This window comes from Triticum aestivum, chromosome 2B (assembly GCF_018294505.1).
Source record: "Triticum aestivum cultivar Chinese Spring chromosome 2B, IWGSC CS RefSeq v2.1, whole genome shotgun sequence".
Taxonomy (NCBI): Eukaryota; Viridiplantae; Streptophyta; class Magnoliopsida; order Poales; family Poaceae; genus Triticum; species Triticum aestivum.
The window spans coordinates 16,468,333-16,486,212 of record NC_057798.1 but is presented as its reverse complement, the minus strand read 5'-3'; the positions used below and the strand labels follow the sequence as shown (position 1 = coordinate 16,486,212).

The 17,880-nt window shown below is 45.6% G+C and overlaps 1 protein-coding gene across 1 annotated transcript; it reads left to right on the top strand.

Moving 5' to 3' along the window:
* Window positions 1–7,853: 7,853 nt before the first annotated feature.
* LOC123043144 (alpha-terpineol synthase, chloroplastic) lies at window positions 7,854–10,357 on the top strand. The gene is made up of 7 exons (XM_044465497.1): window positions 7,854–8,122; window positions 8,228–8,498; window positions 8,698–9,049; window positions 9,151–9,369; window positions 9,449–9,587; window positions 9,673–9,927; window positions 10,027–10,357. Exons 1-7 carry the CDS (start codon window positions 7,946–7,948, stop codon window positions 10,327–10,329), a joined length of 1,716 nt encoding a protein of 571 aa, XP_044321432.1. The 5' UTR covers window positions 7,854–7,945; the 3' UTR covers window positions 10,330–10,357.
* Window positions 10,358–17,880: the final 7,523 nt, after the last annotated feature.

Genomic DNA, 17,880 nt, shown 5'->3' with positions numbered 1-17,880 from the left:
GCCTCAGCAGTAGCAGCACGGCGGGGGCCGCAGCAACCGGCGCGGCGGGGGCGGCCGCCGCCGTCAACAACAGTAGCCCCAGGGTTCAGGGGGGCACTACCTGCAGTCGTCCACGCCTTGGGTTGTCGGCCAGAACCCTTGGACGGGCGTTGTGCATGCATATCACATGCTCGTCCCAAGGGCCCGTGCTCCGGGTCTCCTCGGCCCCGACCAACGGGTCATTAGGCGTTCTTCGGCGCTCCACATTCGACCGGTGCCTGTTATGCTGCCCCGCCTGCGCCATCGCTGGTTGGTGGCTACGGGTAGCCCGCCCCGGCGCAACCCTATGGGGCCTTCCCCACGCTGCAGGTTCCCTCGCCGTGGGACCCCACCCTTCTGGCTGCGCTACACTTTGCACCGTCACCAAGCAACTATGGTGGTGGAGGTGCATGGTACATGGACTCGGGTGCCACCTATCATATGACGTCTCATCCCGATAACCTAACCTCCTCCACTTTCGTTCACACTCAAACCCGTATCACCGTTGGTAACGGTTCCTCTTTACCCACACATGTCGGCCGCACTAATTTTCCTTCCAGATCCACACCTATTACTATGTATAATGTTCTTGTTTCACCTGACTTTGTCACGAACCTTGTTTCTGTTCGTCGTCTTGCTCGTGGGAATCCCATTACCGTTGAATTTGACGATGTTGGTTTTTCTGTGAAGGACTCCCGTAGACGGATGGTACTTCACCAATGTGACAGTCCTCATGAGCTCTATCATGTGCACGCCGGTGCCACCACCTCCACTCCAGTAGCTCTTGCAGCCGATGTCGACATATGGCGTGCTCGCCTTGGCCATCCCAACCCTACCGTTTTACGTCAAATTCTTAGGAGTTTTTCATTCTCATGTAATAAGATCGATGATCATACTTGTGAGGCTTGTCGTCTAGGAAAGCACGTTCGTCTTCCCTTTAGTGCGTCTACGACTATTTCCACTTTTCCGTTTCAGTTACTTCATAGTGATGTTTGGACATATCCCGTTGCAAGCAACACCGGCTACCTTCATTATTTGGTGATTTTAGATGATTATTCCCATTATATGTGGATTTCCCCCTTCGTCGCAAATCCGACGCCTTAGACACACTCACAACCTTTTATTCTTATGTCACAACATAGTTTGGTCGCCCCATTCTTGCACTGTAAACTGATAACGGAAAAGAGTTTGATAATGTCGATGTTTGAGATCTTCTCGCTTCTGACGACACCATCTTCCGTCTAACCTTCCCCTACACGTCCCAGCAGAATGGTCACATTGAGCACTTTCTTCGCACTCTTAATGAATGCGCTTGTACTTTACTCTTCCACTCTAACGTCCCCCTCCCCCAGGTTTTGGCCTGATGCTCTCGCCACCGCCATCCTCCACCTGAACATCCGCCCGTGTCGTCCTTGTTGGGACTACGCACCTCATCACCTTATCTTTGGTGTGCATCCATCCTATGACGGTCTTTGCATTTTTGGGTGCCTCTGCTATCCCAACACCGCATCCACTACCCCCTGCAAACTCGCACCACGATCCCTCCCGTGTATCTTCCTTGGCTATCCCTCCAACACCAAAGGTTAACGGTGTTATGACCCAGTCTCTCACCACGTGCACACCTCATGGCACATGTACTTTGATGAGTCGGTGTTTCCCTTTCACCAGCTATCTTCGTCTGTTGCACCTCTGACGGCGCCCCTAGCGCCTCCTGTCTGGTGCGAGTCTCGGTCGTGGCTTACTGGTGCCTCTCCAGTTCAGCGCCTCCCACCTGCACCTGGTCCCACGATTCCCTCCACAGAGGTCGAGTAAGACCAGGCCTCGGGTGCCTCGGTCGGCACCCCTCCGGACGTCCCCTCGGGACGGGCAGTCGAGGCCGACGTGGCCTCCTCTGCTAGCGTTGCCCCCTCTACTGCTGGCTCGCTCGCCTGCGCTCCTGCGACGGGCTCGACTCTATCATCGCCCGTCGTCGAGCCCGCCCCGGCAGCTGCTCCGCCTCTCGGCGTGACGACCCGTGCCGGGGCTGGTGTGCACCGGTAGGGCACGCGCTATACTTCAACGAGTATGTGTGTGCTGCCTCGATAACGACACCATCACACATCCCCTCCTCTGCTCGCCCCGCCCTTCGGGATCCTCATTGGCTCGTGGTGATGCGGGAGGAGTTTGATACATTGCAGCGCAACCGCACGTGGCATCTTGTTCCGTGACCCCCTCATGCCAACGCCATCGCCGGCAAGTGGGTGTTTCGCCACAAGACATGCCCAAGCGGTTCTCTTGAGTGCTACAAGGCTCGTTGGGTGGTTCATGGATTTTGGCAACGTGCGGGGCTAGACTTCACTGACCTCTTTGCCCCAGTTGTCAAACCGGGCACAATCCGCACAGTGCTTCAGTTGGCGGTCTCGCGCGTGTGGCTTGTGCATCAGTTAGATGTATCCAATGCTTTTTTGCACGGCCATCTTGCCGAGCAGGTGTTCTGTCAGCAGCCCACTGGCTTTATCGACGCCGAGCATCCCGACCACGTGTGCGCTCTCTCGTTCTCTTTACGGGTTGAAGCAGACGCCATGGGCATGGTACCAGCGTATCTCAGCCTTCCTGCAGTCACTTGGATTCCGGTCCACCCGCTCCGATGCTTCCCTCTTCGTGTATCATCAGGGAGCTGACACTGCATACCTGCTGCTCTACGTCGATGACATCATCCTAACAGCCTCCGCTCCCGAGCTCCTTCAGCGGCTCACGGCTCGTCTTCGTGATGAGTTTTCCCTCAAGGACTTGGGGCCTTTGCATTATTTCCTCGGCATTGAGGTGGTCCGCTGGGCCAATGGTTTCTTTCTACATCAGCAGCAGTACAACCATGAGCTTCTTGAGCGTGCTGGCATGCTTAATTGCAAGACGCTACCACTCCCGTCGACACGAAGGCCAAGGTTTCTGCCTTGGAAGGCTCTCCTGTGTCTGATGCAACTTTTTATCGCTCCATTGTTGGCGCCTTGCACTACCTGATGCTGACACACCCGGACCTGCAGTATGTTGTTCAACAGGTGTGCCTCCACATGCACTCCCCGCGCGACTCTCATTAGCCTTGGTGAAGCGTATCCTCCGTTACATACGCGGCACTATGCCCATGGGACTCACACTGACGGCCTCCACCTCCACTAACATCGTTGCCTACTCTGATGCGGACTGGATAGGCTGCCCCGACACACATCGCTCCACATCAGGCTATTGTGTCTACCTTGGGCCCTCGCTGATCTCTTGGTCGTCCAAGCGACAGCCAACGCTCTCCCGCTCGAGTGCCGAGGCAGAGTATCGGGTAGTGGCTAACGCCATTGCCGAATGCTCCTGGCTTCATCATCTGCTCCAGGAGTTGATTTGTGATATCCACAAGGTCACGCTTGTTTACTACAACAACGTCTCCGCCGTCTACCTCTCCGCCAACCCGGTTCATCATCGCCGCACGAAGCATAAGGGGCTCGATATTCACTTCGTTCGCGAGCAGGTGGCCCTTGGACGCATTCGGGTTCTCCACGTTCCGACGGTGCAACAGTTTGCTGATGTGATGACTAAGGGATCGCCTACTCCCGTCTTTGAGGAGTTCAGGTCCAGTCTTTGCATCTCCGGCGACATTTCGACTGCGGGGGGATGTTGAACATATGGTTTTGCATGTATATTTTGTATATCTTGACCCACCTCCTAATCTTTGTATAGTTGAGGTTGAGGCCAACATTGTACACTATATATACATACATCTGCATCCGATCAATACTGTCATAAGTTGCATTGCCAAACATCTCCTCTACACTAAGTATTTTTGGGTAGAGGAGCCAGGAGGTGGCTGCGGCTGCGTGAGGTCGATATGCGTTTTATGTGTGGGTGGACGTTGGTGGAGTTGGCCATGTTGACCCTTTCATCAACTAAATACTACCCATCATATTAGATAGTACGATGTGCTGTAAAAAAACTCAATTTTAAATCTACTAATTATAATCACGATGCACCTTTTGTGTAATCCTTGGATAGTTAGCTACTGTTTTGAATGGCTGAAGTGATCGTCGTAGGTAACTTTTAGAAATAGACTTTCTACATGCTCTATAAATAAAGCACCATCCCATGACCAGCGTTATCCAAGGGCACCGAGAGGATAAATCTACTAGGGTAACAACATAAACATGTCCAAAAGCACAAAAAAAAAGCAGAAACAAGAGATATAAGACACCTCGGTGGAGATGTGTTAACTGCTAGGAGACGCTGAAAATGAATAGATTAGAATTTTCTTGCAACAAAAAAAAACCTGCCAGGAGACGCTGAGAGCTGACGGCCGACCATCTAGTTCCCAGACGGGCCATGTCCGGCTGAATATAAAGCGGCCATCACTGCTCTATAAAGACCAATAATAACTTAAACAAATTACAGAGGCGTCGGTCGGACGTAATTTCACAGTCACCAGTTTAGACTTTTTCCTGGAAAGAATGAGAGTTAGAAGTGTACAGGGGGGCAGGAAGCAGGTGTGTATTTTGTGGTTCAGAAAGCATGATTCGAGCAGTAGGAAGTAGCCACGCACTTCGTCGATATGCATCTGGGTTCTCCATCGCCATTGAGGAAACAGTGGTATATATGTCCTCTTCCCGTTGTCGCAACGCAACCACGGCGTTCTCTCGCTGCATGTATCACACTATCGAATCATCAATGAAAAATTGTGTCTCCTGCAGCTTTCTTTGAGAGAAATGTATCTTCCGTTATGCTAAGCGATGGAAAAAGGGACAAATTAAGGCAGGCACTGATCGGGACTCACGGCCAACCATTAGCCTGTCCGCTAGCTAGCTAGCTGTGCTGTTCTCCACACGAGACGACACGAGAAGAGACTGCCGCTGGACAATGAAGAGACGGGTCAAGGCGACGAGGATCGCACGTGCATGGCGTGCAATCGTGCGAGTTGAATAGTCGTCGAGACGAAAGGCGCGGGCTAATTGCGTATCATGTGCTAGCTGTGGCTAACGAGCAAGGACGATCCATCCATAGTAGTAAGAGGTTCCACGGATGCATGTGAGCTTAGCAGGACCATATGTTTATCGGGTTTTGCTAAATACAGTATCAGGCAACTGTTAAATTTTTATGTTGCTTCAGTCAATTTTGCCCACCGAGGTGTTTAATCTTCAGGGAGCCGCCACCGCCTAGCCTTCCTAAGCAGTACAAAAACCCTAACAAAACTGAAAGAAACAAAAAAAAAACGGAGCCCTTCCGTCGGCAAGGGCCGGGATCCACCGCGTCTCCGGTGAGCCTCCATGGCCCTAAGGCCACCGGAGACGAAGCAGACTGACGGCAACAGTGACGGGAGGCAAAGGAACCCTGATCTTTCTTGAGGAGGTGGACAAGAAACTTTTAGCTATTTTTGGACACATGGCAAAATAAGTTTGACAAGTAACTCTTAATACCCTACACATTTGGCAAAGTCATACTCCCTCTCTTCCTAAATATAAGTCATTTTAGAGATTTCAATACATACTATATATTAAGCAAAATGAGCGAATCTACACTTTAAAATACGTCTATATACGTTTGTATGTAGTTCTTACTGAAATCTCTAAAAGGTCTTATATTTAAAAACGGAGGGAGTCAACCAAAAATGCTGTATTGTTTTTGCACACATAGCAGCCCAGCTTCCTCTCTAGCTTGTTGTGCCTTTTCCTTCCCCCTCAGATCCAAAATTCACTCCAAGCATCTACCTCCCTGCTCGCTTGGTTGTGGTTGCCTACCGTCACTCTGCATCAGCAGGCTTCTTATCCGGCCCCTTCGCTGCCGGATGTGGCTGCTGGCCCTTGTGGACGGGTTGGCGACCGGAAAATTTTGAGCAGCCATGGCGTCCACTCACGGCCAAATCTAGCATCCCCGACTTGCATGTTGCAAGCTATACGGTGGGGTTTGGTTCTCTCCACAAGGGTGCAGTGGCCTCAGATGGTGGTGCTGGTGACCAAGATACGATCGGCCGGATGGTGGTGCTTGATGGTTGCATCCGGTGACGGCGACCGCTCAACTTTTTCGCTCCCTTCTTGATAAGTACTCATGCTATTTTCAGACAAATGCTTTGAGACAAGAGAATTTATACTCACTTTGGCAAAAAAGAGAGTAAGGATTTTCTTTTTCTTTTTGTTGATATTGGAGCTCCATCACTCACTGCCAATATTTGTGTTTAGTTATCATTCTTTCTGTAGATCTTAAACATGCAGATATGAAGATTAATTTGCGACAACAGTTAAAGTAATATATACATTAATATTCATGTAAGCCATATGAAATTACTTATGTCCTGTATTTAGTAAAAAAATGATCGGGTATTTAACATGTTCCAATATTTATATTTATACCAAGTGTTGTGTCCATTGCAATTTTCTTATCTTAAATAAATATGTATAAATACACTATGCCAAAAGGTCTTTAGTTTATCTACCATCATGTTTATAGAAGACTACAAAAGCAACACATGGGGTATCATCTATTATGAGAAAGTTCTCAATGCTCTTCATGGCATTTTTCTCGGAGAAAAGGCTTCTAGAAGACCACAAAAAATGTGGCTCAAATGAAATAGTAGTACCATTTCGGTATGCGTCATATCCCACGATTTTCATTGTGGTATCTGTTCCATTGACAATTGGGTCTCTCTTTAACTGCTTCCCAAAAACAGCTGAAAATATACGAACACAGTAAGGGTGAGGAAATTGCACAAACAAGCAACTATTGATGCTGATTTTCCACAGAACACCTACTCTACGGTATTTTTTGTAATCCATTGCAGTTGGGTCTGAGCCAGCACTTACGGACGTTGACATGATTCTCGTTAAGCTGGTCCCACTTGTAAGTGAAGGTGTGGCAAAAAAACCGCCATGCCAGCCGACCAACTAAATCTGTCAATATCTCCACAACATTTGGCCCAATTGAGCTGAACTTTTCCAAGTTCAGTATTGAGTACATGTACGATCTACTGGTTTTATTTGCCTTTTTCTTAAAACATTAGATTTGAAAAAGAAAAATTGAATGAGCAAAATGAATTTTCCATATTGATGTGGCTGGTTTTATTTGCCAAATGTGCACTTACAAGCGGGACCCACCGACCAAAAATTATAGCAACGTACCTAAACGCTGGATTAGACCTAGTTGCAATGGACTAATGTGTGGTGTTCTATGCAAACCCGTAAAGTGGGTGTTTTGTGTAAAGTCAGCACCAATTGCTGGTGGTGTGTGCAATTCCTCCCGTAAGGGCATCCTTTTATGACTAACTGTAATTTTTTAGATTTTTCAAGAAGTTTGAAATTTTGGCCAAACTTCGATCAAAATATTTGAGAACCGTTGACCATAATTTTCTCATATTCATAATAACAGTAGCAACACCACTTATGATTTACTCCAATGTTTTCTGATGTTCTTGAAAAGTTTTAAATTTGCGTTACACTTTGATTTTTGTACTTCAGCACAAGCTATGCCTATTGGCGAAATCATCTTTTCAACTGCCGCTTGACGTCAATTCATGGTACTGGTTTATCTGTACCCAGTTTAAAATTGTAGTTACATAGTTAGCAGAGGGAAATTTATAGTAGTATATATTTAGAAATATGAGTAAGTTCTTAGTAGTTTGTATGGAATTTCTCTCGGAGAAAAAGATTCTAGAAGAAGTGTTGGTACAGGACTACAGGTACTCTCATCTATAATAGTACCATTTCGGTACATGTCATGTCATGTCCCACGATTTTCACGTGGGCTGTACCTGCTGTCCTGCTGGGTGCCTATGTAGCTCGCCTAGGTATAAATTGCACGTATTCTGGCTACACTCAAACAACAACCATCAGTACTTTCCTCATTGCCTCGCTCTCGTTGCCTAGTAAAGTAGTAATCCACTACTTCGCACAAAGCAAAAGCTAGCAAGATTGCAGCGCGCAGCACCATGGCGTGGCAATTACAGCAAACAATGGCCACCACGAGCACACGCTTCCGGACGTCGTCGCTGGCAACCGTCCGCTGCTCGGCGGCCGCTCGGCGGTCAGCCAACTACGCTCCCAGCTCCTGGGATTACGACTCCCTCCTCCAGCTCTCGCCCAACAATGGCGGACAAGCAGATAAAGTACATTTATCAGCTGAACATATCGTATTTTCTACCGACGAGTAGTACATAAAGTAGATGAAATACTTATGGAAATTATCCGTGCATGCATGGATGATGTCACAGGTCGATAAATTGAAGGCCGGCGTGAGGGAGCGGCTGGTGGCGGCGAGCCGAGGCGGCCACCAAACTGCCATGCTCGGGCTTGTCGACACGGTACAACGGCTCGGCATCGCCTACCATTTCGAGGAGGAGATCGCCTGTATCCTTAGCTCCATCCACCGCGAGCCTCACCAGTGCAGCTGGGACTACGATGCCAGTGATGTTGCTTCTGCGGGCTTGAGGTTTAGGTTGCTCAGGGACGGTGGTTTCCCAGTCCTCTTCCCCCAGGTACCTAGTTAAATAGTATGAAATATGAAAAACAAACACTTGGAGGGTGTAAGAAAAACCTAAAACTACAGCCACAATTTTGAAAATTAAACATATCTGCACCAAATGCATGGTCCAGATTCAATCAGAGTTGAAACTTTGAGTTGTGTGTATGGCAGGGTTTTGTATACTTAACTAACATTGTTTCATCATAACAATATATATAGAATGTCTGGAGGATCTCAAGCGCGGACCAGATGATGTCAAGGGGCTCCTCTCACTCTATGAAGCTTCATACCTTGCGTTCGAAGGCGAGGAAACGTTGGACGAGGCAAGAGCATTTTCTAAGATAGCCCTCAAAAAGCTTTTACCATCCATGGATCACCACCTACGGCACAGCGTAGTTCGTTCTTTGGACCTTCCATTACACCGGAGGTCTCCTAGACTAGAATCAAGATGGTTCATAGACCACTATGCTAGAGACGAGATCAATTCCGACCAGTTGCTCGTTAGATTTGCAACGACGGACTTCAATAATGTGCAAAGTGTGCATCAGGAAGAACTCGGGAGACTCGCAAGGTAATTGAGCGTGAAGAAAACGTACATTTAAATAAGCCAGCTAATTAATTCACATAGTTGACTGGTTTTTCAGATATAAAAATTGACCTAATTAATTGTAGGTGGTGGAAGGGGACCGGCCTTAGTGAAAAATTGGGTTTTGCCAGGGATCGTCTCATGGAGTGCTTCCATTGCGCAAATGGAATTGTGTGGGGGCCAAAGGATGGAGCATGTCGGGAAGTGCTTGCTAAAGTCTCCAATCTAATAGTTCACTTAGATGATGTATATGATGTGTATGGAACTCTAGATGAACTTGCTCTCTTCACAGACGCCATTGGAAGGTAACTGTATGCAGCGGTGCACTTCTAATAATTCAAGTAATGTTCTTTTCCATTATCTAAGGTTAATAAATAATTTCAGATGGGAAGAAAGTCCTAGTGCAATGCTCCCCGAATACATGCAAGCACTCTATTCCGTCATGTACAACACGTCCGCTGACGTGGCTGAAAATGTGTTTAAACAACATGGTTGCGACACTCGTTATGTTCTTCGGAAAGCAGTAAGTTCATATACACAATTAACTTCCTAATAGGATATAGATTGTTTTCACAAGGAACCATAATATATTCTACATGATTTTGCAGTGGCGAGACATGGCAGAGTCTTTCCTGGTGGAGGCAAAGTGGCACCATGGAAACCACAGACCAACACTGCGTGAGTATCTTGACAATGGATCAATTTCATCCTCTGCTCCACTGTTGCTCCAACATGCGTGTCCCCTGCTCCACGTGGAAGAAAGTCTTACCCCAATGTCTGTTGCTAAAGTTGGAAGCTACCCTAAATTAGTTCAGTCCGCATCATTAGTTTTTCGCCTCTGCAACGACTCTGCAACCCACTCTGTAAGGAAAATTATCCGGGTTGTTTTGCCCTTTACTGTTTCAATCACCAAAGTTGAATCTTTATGAGAGGTGTCTTATTTGTGAAAATATGTATAACAGGCCGAGCTGGAGCGAGGGGATGCACCATCATCAATAGCTATTCACATGTCGGAGAACAGCTCCAGTGAGCAAGAGTCCCGCGAAGCCATGGAAGACCTTACTATGGAAGCGTGGAAGTCGATTAACGAAGATGCATTCAAACACTGCCAATTTTCTAGATCTTTTGCCAAGACTTGCATGAATTTGGCTCGAATCTCACATTGTGTTTACCAAGGTGGGGATGGTTTTGGTGCGCCGGATGGTCGGAAGAAAAAGCAAATTAGGGAGTTGTTCTTGGACTCTTTCATGATTGAGGAACATTAAACAATACGAGACACATATCTTAGAAAGATGTTATATAGGCTTAATTATCTGTAGGTGTTGATTCTGATTCTGTGTTGTACTACTAAGACTGTAGAACCAACACTAGCTGGTTTTTTTTGAGGTGAAACTAGCTGGTTGATTAACTAGCACCATTGGGTGATCTTGATTTACAGTGCTTAGGGCATGTTCGGCAGCTCCCCAACTCTTGGAAATCCTGAAATCCAGCTTCTCTTTTCGTATGTCAGCTTCCCAAGTGAAAGCTAGCGATGAAAAAACCGTTCGGTATGCTGGTTCCAGTTTTCTCTGGCAATGCATGGGATGGCAGCCTTTTTCATTTGATTTCGGCCAAGAGTTGAGGATAGGCCAAACTTGGCCCAAGTTGGAAGCTGGGGGGGGGGGGGCGATCCACGTAAGGCCATGTACACAGGCTGGGAGAGATGGCCAGATCCACTGGGGCAAAGCATTTTCTTTTCTTTTCTGTTCGTTATTTGACTAATAGAGACCTATTTAAAGGGTAGTTCGCAATACTTTCTGTGTAGTACAAATTCTAAACTTTTATACAGAAATATCTTTGGAATGAAAATAGAAATATGGCAACTCATATCTTAAGGAACAACACAGTCTAGATGCATTCCATATAACAAAAAGCATAATACTTTCTGTGTACAAATTATAAACTTTTGTCATTTAGAATCCATGGATGTACAGTCCTAAAATTTGGGTCCTTAGGCTAGATGTAGTCAGCAGACAACTTGACCACACAAAGTAGTACCTCATGGAATTTGCGGTGGATTGTATCTGCAGAATGTTTGAAACGGTTTTGGGTTCTTCTATTTGATTCATCCACCCCCACCCCCCACCCCCAGGTCGACAAGAATATAGCAAGAGACTCATAACAGCTAACAAATGAGGAATGGCCGAGCCCATACTTATCCTTCAACAAGTCATGAAGTTCAAAGAATACCGTTGCCTTCATTCTCAGCATGGTGAAAGTCTCTCCGGGTGTATCGATAGTCTCCTGCGACCATCCAAATCCACTCATGATAGATGTCCTAGGATTGACCTTCATCACTCAATTGTCACAATACTTCTCAAATATGGTTGATGCACTCAGATACATGATGTTCATTTCTTGTGCATGCGCACGAACCATTCTTTTCTTCTTTTTTTTCAAGCACACGCAAGAGCATTGCGCGCATTTCCATTTAAGAGAGAAGATAGTTCATTTACAAGATGGTTACATAGGGCAAAGCAGCGCAGTCCACAGGCCCAAACTATGACATGCTAAGTTACATCTCTCGCTAGTCCACCTATTTTGGCTCTAATCCACATTTGCAATTCATCTTGGATTCTGCGGGCCACTACATGCGGCATGAGAGGAACTTTGTCGAAAACCCGCCTATTGCGCTCAAGCCATATGAAGCGTAGCACAAGCCAAACCATGGTGTTTATTCTGCGGCGGCTTCTACTGGGAGCAGAGTTGCTGAGCGCCGGCCACCAATCCTTGATGCTATCGGCTGGGGTTGGAGTTCTTCTATGCAAAGGCCATGGGAGCAGAACATTGTACCACACTTCCCTTGCAAAAGAGCAGCCCAACAACATGTGATTCAAGTTCTCATCCTCCTGTGCACAAAGCACACAGCATTCCGGGTGCTCCAGCTGTCGCCTAGCAAGGCGATCCACGGTCCAAAGTCGATCATGGAGGACAAGCCAAACAAAAATCTTTATTTCTAGTGGTGCCCATGACGTCCACAACTCAGCAGCAGCCGGATGAAATTCTCGGCCTAAGAAGAAGAGGTGGTATGCACTGCTAGCTGAGAAAATTCCATCCGGCGCTTGCCTCCAATATGAACGCGTCTGGTAGCTCTGACAGGCTCTGGTTGGAGATAATTGGCCAGATTTTGAGAACATCCGCAATGGAATGAATGTCCAGGTTTCCATGTAGGTCATTGATCCAAGCCCCATTAGGCAGATCATCCGCAACAGGTTTTTGCAAGGCAGCGTGCCGAACAAACTTCAAAAGGGACGGGCCAAGCTGTCGAATGCTAGTGCCATTGATCCATGGGTCAGTCCAGAACCTGATGTTATTGCCGTTACCAAGCGAGCATTGCAACCCAGCACTAAAAACACTGTCAGCCTCTGTAGGCAGAGCAAGATCAAGGCCTTGCCAAGGCTTCTCTTCAGCAACCTTCTCAAACCAGCGCCATTTGAGGAGCAGGGCATGGTTCAGCAACTTGAGATTGTGAATCCAGAGTCCACCATAGACTTTAGGCGTGCAAACACGATTCCAGTTCACTTTCACTGTCACTTTCACTATCAGATGACATCTGCACATACATAACCAATGAGTTAACAAACATCTCATCTTCAAAAGATTGTATGCTCTCATCTATAAAGGTTTATGTCATCTAAAAATATTGCATGCTCTCATTTATAAATCTGTGCAGGGACTACCTCATCTATAAAATATTGTATGCTCCCATTTATAAATCTGTACAGGGAGTACCTCATCTATAAAAGATTGTATGCTCCCATTTATAAATCTGTACAGGGACTACCTCATCTATAAAAGATTGTATGCTCTCATTTATAAATCAGTACAGGGACTACCTCATCTATAAAAGATTGTATGCTCTCATTCGTAAATCTGTGCAGGGACTACCTCATCTACAATGTCATCTGAATTTATTAACATGGCAAAAATTGTGTGAGACAGGACATCAAAAAATCTGAACCAGAAACATCTGTACATTCAAACATCTGAACTTTGTAAAATGAATGGACAGCTGCGACGACGGCTGAGAGGAGCAGCGTCACCGACGGCAAGAGTACCCACTGCTGGCAGGTTGGGGCGGCGAGGGAGAGGAAGGACTCGCAGTCGGGGAAGGGCGGCTCGAGGAAGAGACTGCCGGCGGGGTCGCTGGGAGACGTTCACCGGCGGCGGGATGACGGCCTCGTCCGTTGGCTGGCGGCTAGGGTTGACGAGCAGGAGAACACAGAGGAGAATGGGATCGGGATGTTTCGAGCGACGTCTATCGAACAGGTAAGGCACTTAGCGGTGGCATTTGCTCATAAATAATGCCAAGTGCGGGATTCCCGATTCCTGGGATCGCCGAAAATGCTGCTCCTTTTTTTCGTACAAGGACGCCTCTCCAATCCGGGAAGCGGCGTCCACGTATGAAAAAACAGAGCAGCATGTTCGGGCCAGCTCCGCTCGTGGATTTGCGGAAGCTAGGAGCGGGCGAGCTACCGAACAGGCCTCAGATGTGACCGGTTTTTAGAAATTTTCAGGATTCATAAAGTACCTTCACACTTATTTTAACCTTTCTGGAAGGGACTTATGAGAATGAAAGATGTGTTCTTTCGTAGGGCCAAATTTTGTGTCGGCAATGAGTTGACAATAAGATTTTGGGAGGATACGTGGCTACGGGACGAGCCTCTAGCACTACAGTACCCCATCTTATATAATATTGTACAACGTAAGGAGGATTACGTGGCCAACATTTTACAGGAGGTACCCTTAAATATACAGTTTAAGAGATCTCTAGTCGGGAACGTTGGAATTCCTGGCTACACTTGTTTAGGCGGTTGATGGGAGTTCAACTATCTGACCAACCTGATTTCTTGAACTGGAAACTAACCAGAAACGGTGTGTTTATGGTAAAATCTATGTATATGGATCTAATTAATTCTGGCCCAATCACAAGATCCCTACATATTTGGAAAGTGAAGGTTCCCTTGCGTATTAAATTTTTCATGTGGTTTGTCCACGAGCAAGTGATCCTCACGAAGCATAATTTGATAAAGCGACGGTGGGTTGATAGTTCACGATGTTGTTTTTGTGTTCATGATGAAACAATACAACACTTATTCATACAATGTCCCCTCGCGAGATTACTTTGGCGAATGATTCATATAGCCTTAACATTAATCTACCAACTAGCATTGAAGGTTTATTTGGGATCTAGCTAGCTGGAATCGATCTACTTACTGCGTCTCATATTCGGATTGGAATATGTCCGCTTATTTGGGCTATATGAAACTGCAGAAATGATATGATGTTTAACAGACAACATTCTCTAACATTCTTGCAGGTCATCTTCAGAGCTACTGCTTGGATCCGTATGTGGTCCTTACTCACTCCTATGGAGTCCAGAGAGCCTTTGATTACTGGGTGCACCCACTAGGAGATGGTAGCACGGGATAAACTCAATCGGTTTGGATGGCGGTCTCTTAATAGAATAGGTGTTTAGTGTTCTACTCTTTTGTTCTTGCCGGTTGTGGCTTTGAGTGCTCATTTTTATTTTCGATCCTCTTGCGAGCTGTAATGGAGATAAGATCCTGTTTATTTCGAACCTCATTTTTAATAATATAGCCGCATGCATCTTTCATATGCAAAGATCGGGGGTAAGCCTCCTTTTCTAAAAAAACCTTATTTGAACCTTGCTTCAAAAAGAAAGTACTGTGACCGAGCCATTCAAGAACACAAAATGCCTGAACGACAGCCAGAATTAAAATGTTTCCATAGTTGAGGCCCAGATCAAGGATACCAAACATTATTTCATCCAGAGACATCTCGGAGCATGGGGTTTTACACATCATCAGCTGTTATAATACTTCAGCTACACATGTCAATCACTGAGTCAGGGGCTGTTGTATCTTGCGTCTGAACATGACTGAACAACCATTGAGAACTGAAATTAAACTGGGCAGTGTCTGAACTTGCGCGTCAACTTCGACAACAAGTATCTTCCAGCATCTAGGCTTGCACAGATATACTGCTGCATCTCTAAACAAGGTGAAACAATTTTGTTCGCCTCCCTACTCAACGCCAGACAACCTTTGTCGAACCTCAAACTGGCTCAGTGCCATATCGATGCTCAAAATCAACATTAACACGAATTAGGACGTCTGATTGATTAACAAGTATCTTATAACATGTTAGTGCCGTATCTTATAACATGTTACGTTATACATCTTATTTCTTATATCTTATATCTTATATCTTATATTTACTAATCGGAGGCACCATACGAACTCCCAAGTTAATTCTAGAGGTTTAAAAATTTTATCCATCCAATCAAAAGTCTAATTCATCCACTATCGTTGGATGAAGTCCCCATCTCCTAACAACATGAGGCCATCTTAGAGAAAAAAAAACTATGTGAGGTCTCTTTTTTTACCTTAATCTTAAAAGGAAATAAAGGCAAGACATCTCTACACATTGTCTCCCCTTCGATCTCTGGAGAACGAGATCATGGTAGAGACGCCACATCTGCAGGTCTCCCTCCCTTGCATGCATCCCCATCTCCACATCCTCCTCCACCAGGAATCGTCTCTCACCGTCTCACGTCGTGGTCGGCCGGCCGGCCGCTGATTATGTTGGGACCAACATGCATCTGTTAGAGATGATGAGGGATGAGATGGGAGCCATGATCGCCTTGCCACACCTGCTCGACGAGAAAGATGCGGCTGGAAGAAGGACATCGTCAACAACTGCGAGGAGATGGACCAAAATCTCACATGAGCTGCCGATATGTTCTCCCCGTAGGCTCCTTTTCTTTGCTGTGGGGGCATCCGGGAACCCTACCGCATCTGGCTGCGTCTTCTCTCCATACCATCCTCAAATTCATGTTCCATCTAAAAGAAAGGTACAATCCAGTCAAGCCTCTTCCATGTTCTTCTACGCTGCAATTGCGATCGGGTAGATGAAACCATCTTACAATGGTTGATGCAGGCATCCAACATATAATCAGAGGTGTACCGATAGCAGTTTCAATTTGATTGGGTGGTCACCGTCGTACATGAGAACCAGTTAAACCAGCCTCTCGCCGATCCACTTCTCTTCAACCTTGCTACAGTCTATGCAGCTGAGGACGGTGTCCTTTGAATCTCCTAAACTTTCATGGCCTGACCACAATGCAATAGATGATGAACGATAAACTGAATAAGGTGGTGCATCAATGAGTGACATTTGAATCAGTCATGCAGCCATCATTAATTGTTGGTGAGACTGCAGATCAGAGGAACTACTCCAGGCTTATAGTGCAGCAATTCAGTTTCCATATGCTGCAGGAGTTCATCACCGGTCGCTCATATCCTCATAGTGTAGGCAGGTAATACATTATTGCTAAACCCCCTGCTCTAATCTACAGTTCGTTCCATTCCTCGTAGAACCCCAAAGAAATCTAATAAATCTGTAACAACTAACAAAGAAAAATTGATATTGCATATACCCATCTACCGGCAGCTAGCAACACTATTCATGAGTCGATCATGACAAGATTATTATCCAATGTAGGGAGTGGAGGAGAACTAGCTGCATCTCCAGCGGCAAGCAGGTAATCCCTTTTAATTAAATTAAGATCATCTTTTTGGTGGGGGCATAAACTGTACGGGAGCTAATTTGTAGAATGGCAATACTAAAGCAATGATGATATACGAGCCAGTTGCTAATCCAATTGAAGTGGTATCGCACACCCATGGTTCCTGATCTTTGATGGATGGGAATGATAATTTGTTGCTGCTGTTTGGTACGTGACAGTTGGTGTTTGAAAGTTTGAGGAAGTACGTAAAAATATTGCCAGGAAATTAGTTGATATTATGTACGGGTAGAATTTAGATATTTTCTATTCTTTTTGTCTGAATATACATGCTAAATCTCCAATTGTCCACATGGTATATCTAACACTTATGCTTACCGTAGTTAAGCAAATGTACGAGGCCTGACTTCCAAAATGTTCCTATGTAGTTATAACACCTTCCTTCCATCTATCGACCACTAGCTGTTCTATGCAATATGGATTAGCGAATATATCTGATCATATGATGTGAAAAGGTGATCCATAACTTACAAAATTTTCATACATACGGTTTCTAATCCTGTGCAATTTACTATACTTAGCAAAACATAAAGCAGCAATTGACTTCCAGAGAATCTATAATTTAATAATAAGAGACCACATATATGGGTTAAATATGATGATTTGAACTATATGTGTTTCACCTAATTTTGTCCATAGTACCAAAGACTGAAAAACATGACAACTAATGGGTAGATGCAGCAGGCAGCAAATGTGAGAGGTTCGACATTAAGGTGGACTACGAAGATGAAGTAATCACTCTTGCTTTAAAAAAAATACAAAACACCTTCAGATCCACGTGGAAAAGATGATCTATCTGGGCATGAATTTTATTTTGATAATTCCGAGGTCAGTTTCACACTACCTATATTGTTTGTCGTTTTCATAATCCAATTTAAGCCATAGCTCCAGCCAAAAAATTGTACAACTCAACATTGGTTATTTGCTAGCCAATTATTAGTAATTTTTCAAGTAACATATAGTTTTATACATGAAATCATGTACAATAGACTACTGTAATTATATGTAATATGATATTTGATCATTTGATATTTTTTATTATAACAATCAGATCGGCCTGATCTCTGTGGAGGCAATATCATGTAGTTTGCATATTGCACCTCCAGTTTCTTGAAGCTCAGTTGCTTAGTTGCAAACTCTCTGAGACGGCAAAGCAAAATCCACATAT

Bases quoted from the DNA above. Each gene is read 5' to 3' on its own strand.
- LOC123043144 (XM_044465497.1), top strand. From the start codon at position 7,946: ATGGCGTGGCAATTACAGCAAACAATGGCCACCACGAGCACACGCTTC. The intron at 8,123-8,227 runs GTACATTTATCA...ATGATGTCACAG, and splicing joins ATGGCGGACAAGCAGATAAA to GTCGATAAATTGAAGGCCGG. The intron at 9,370-9,448 runs GTAACTGTATGC...AAATAATTTCAG, and splicing joins TTCACAGACGCCATTGGAAG to ATGGGAAGAAAGTCCTAGTG.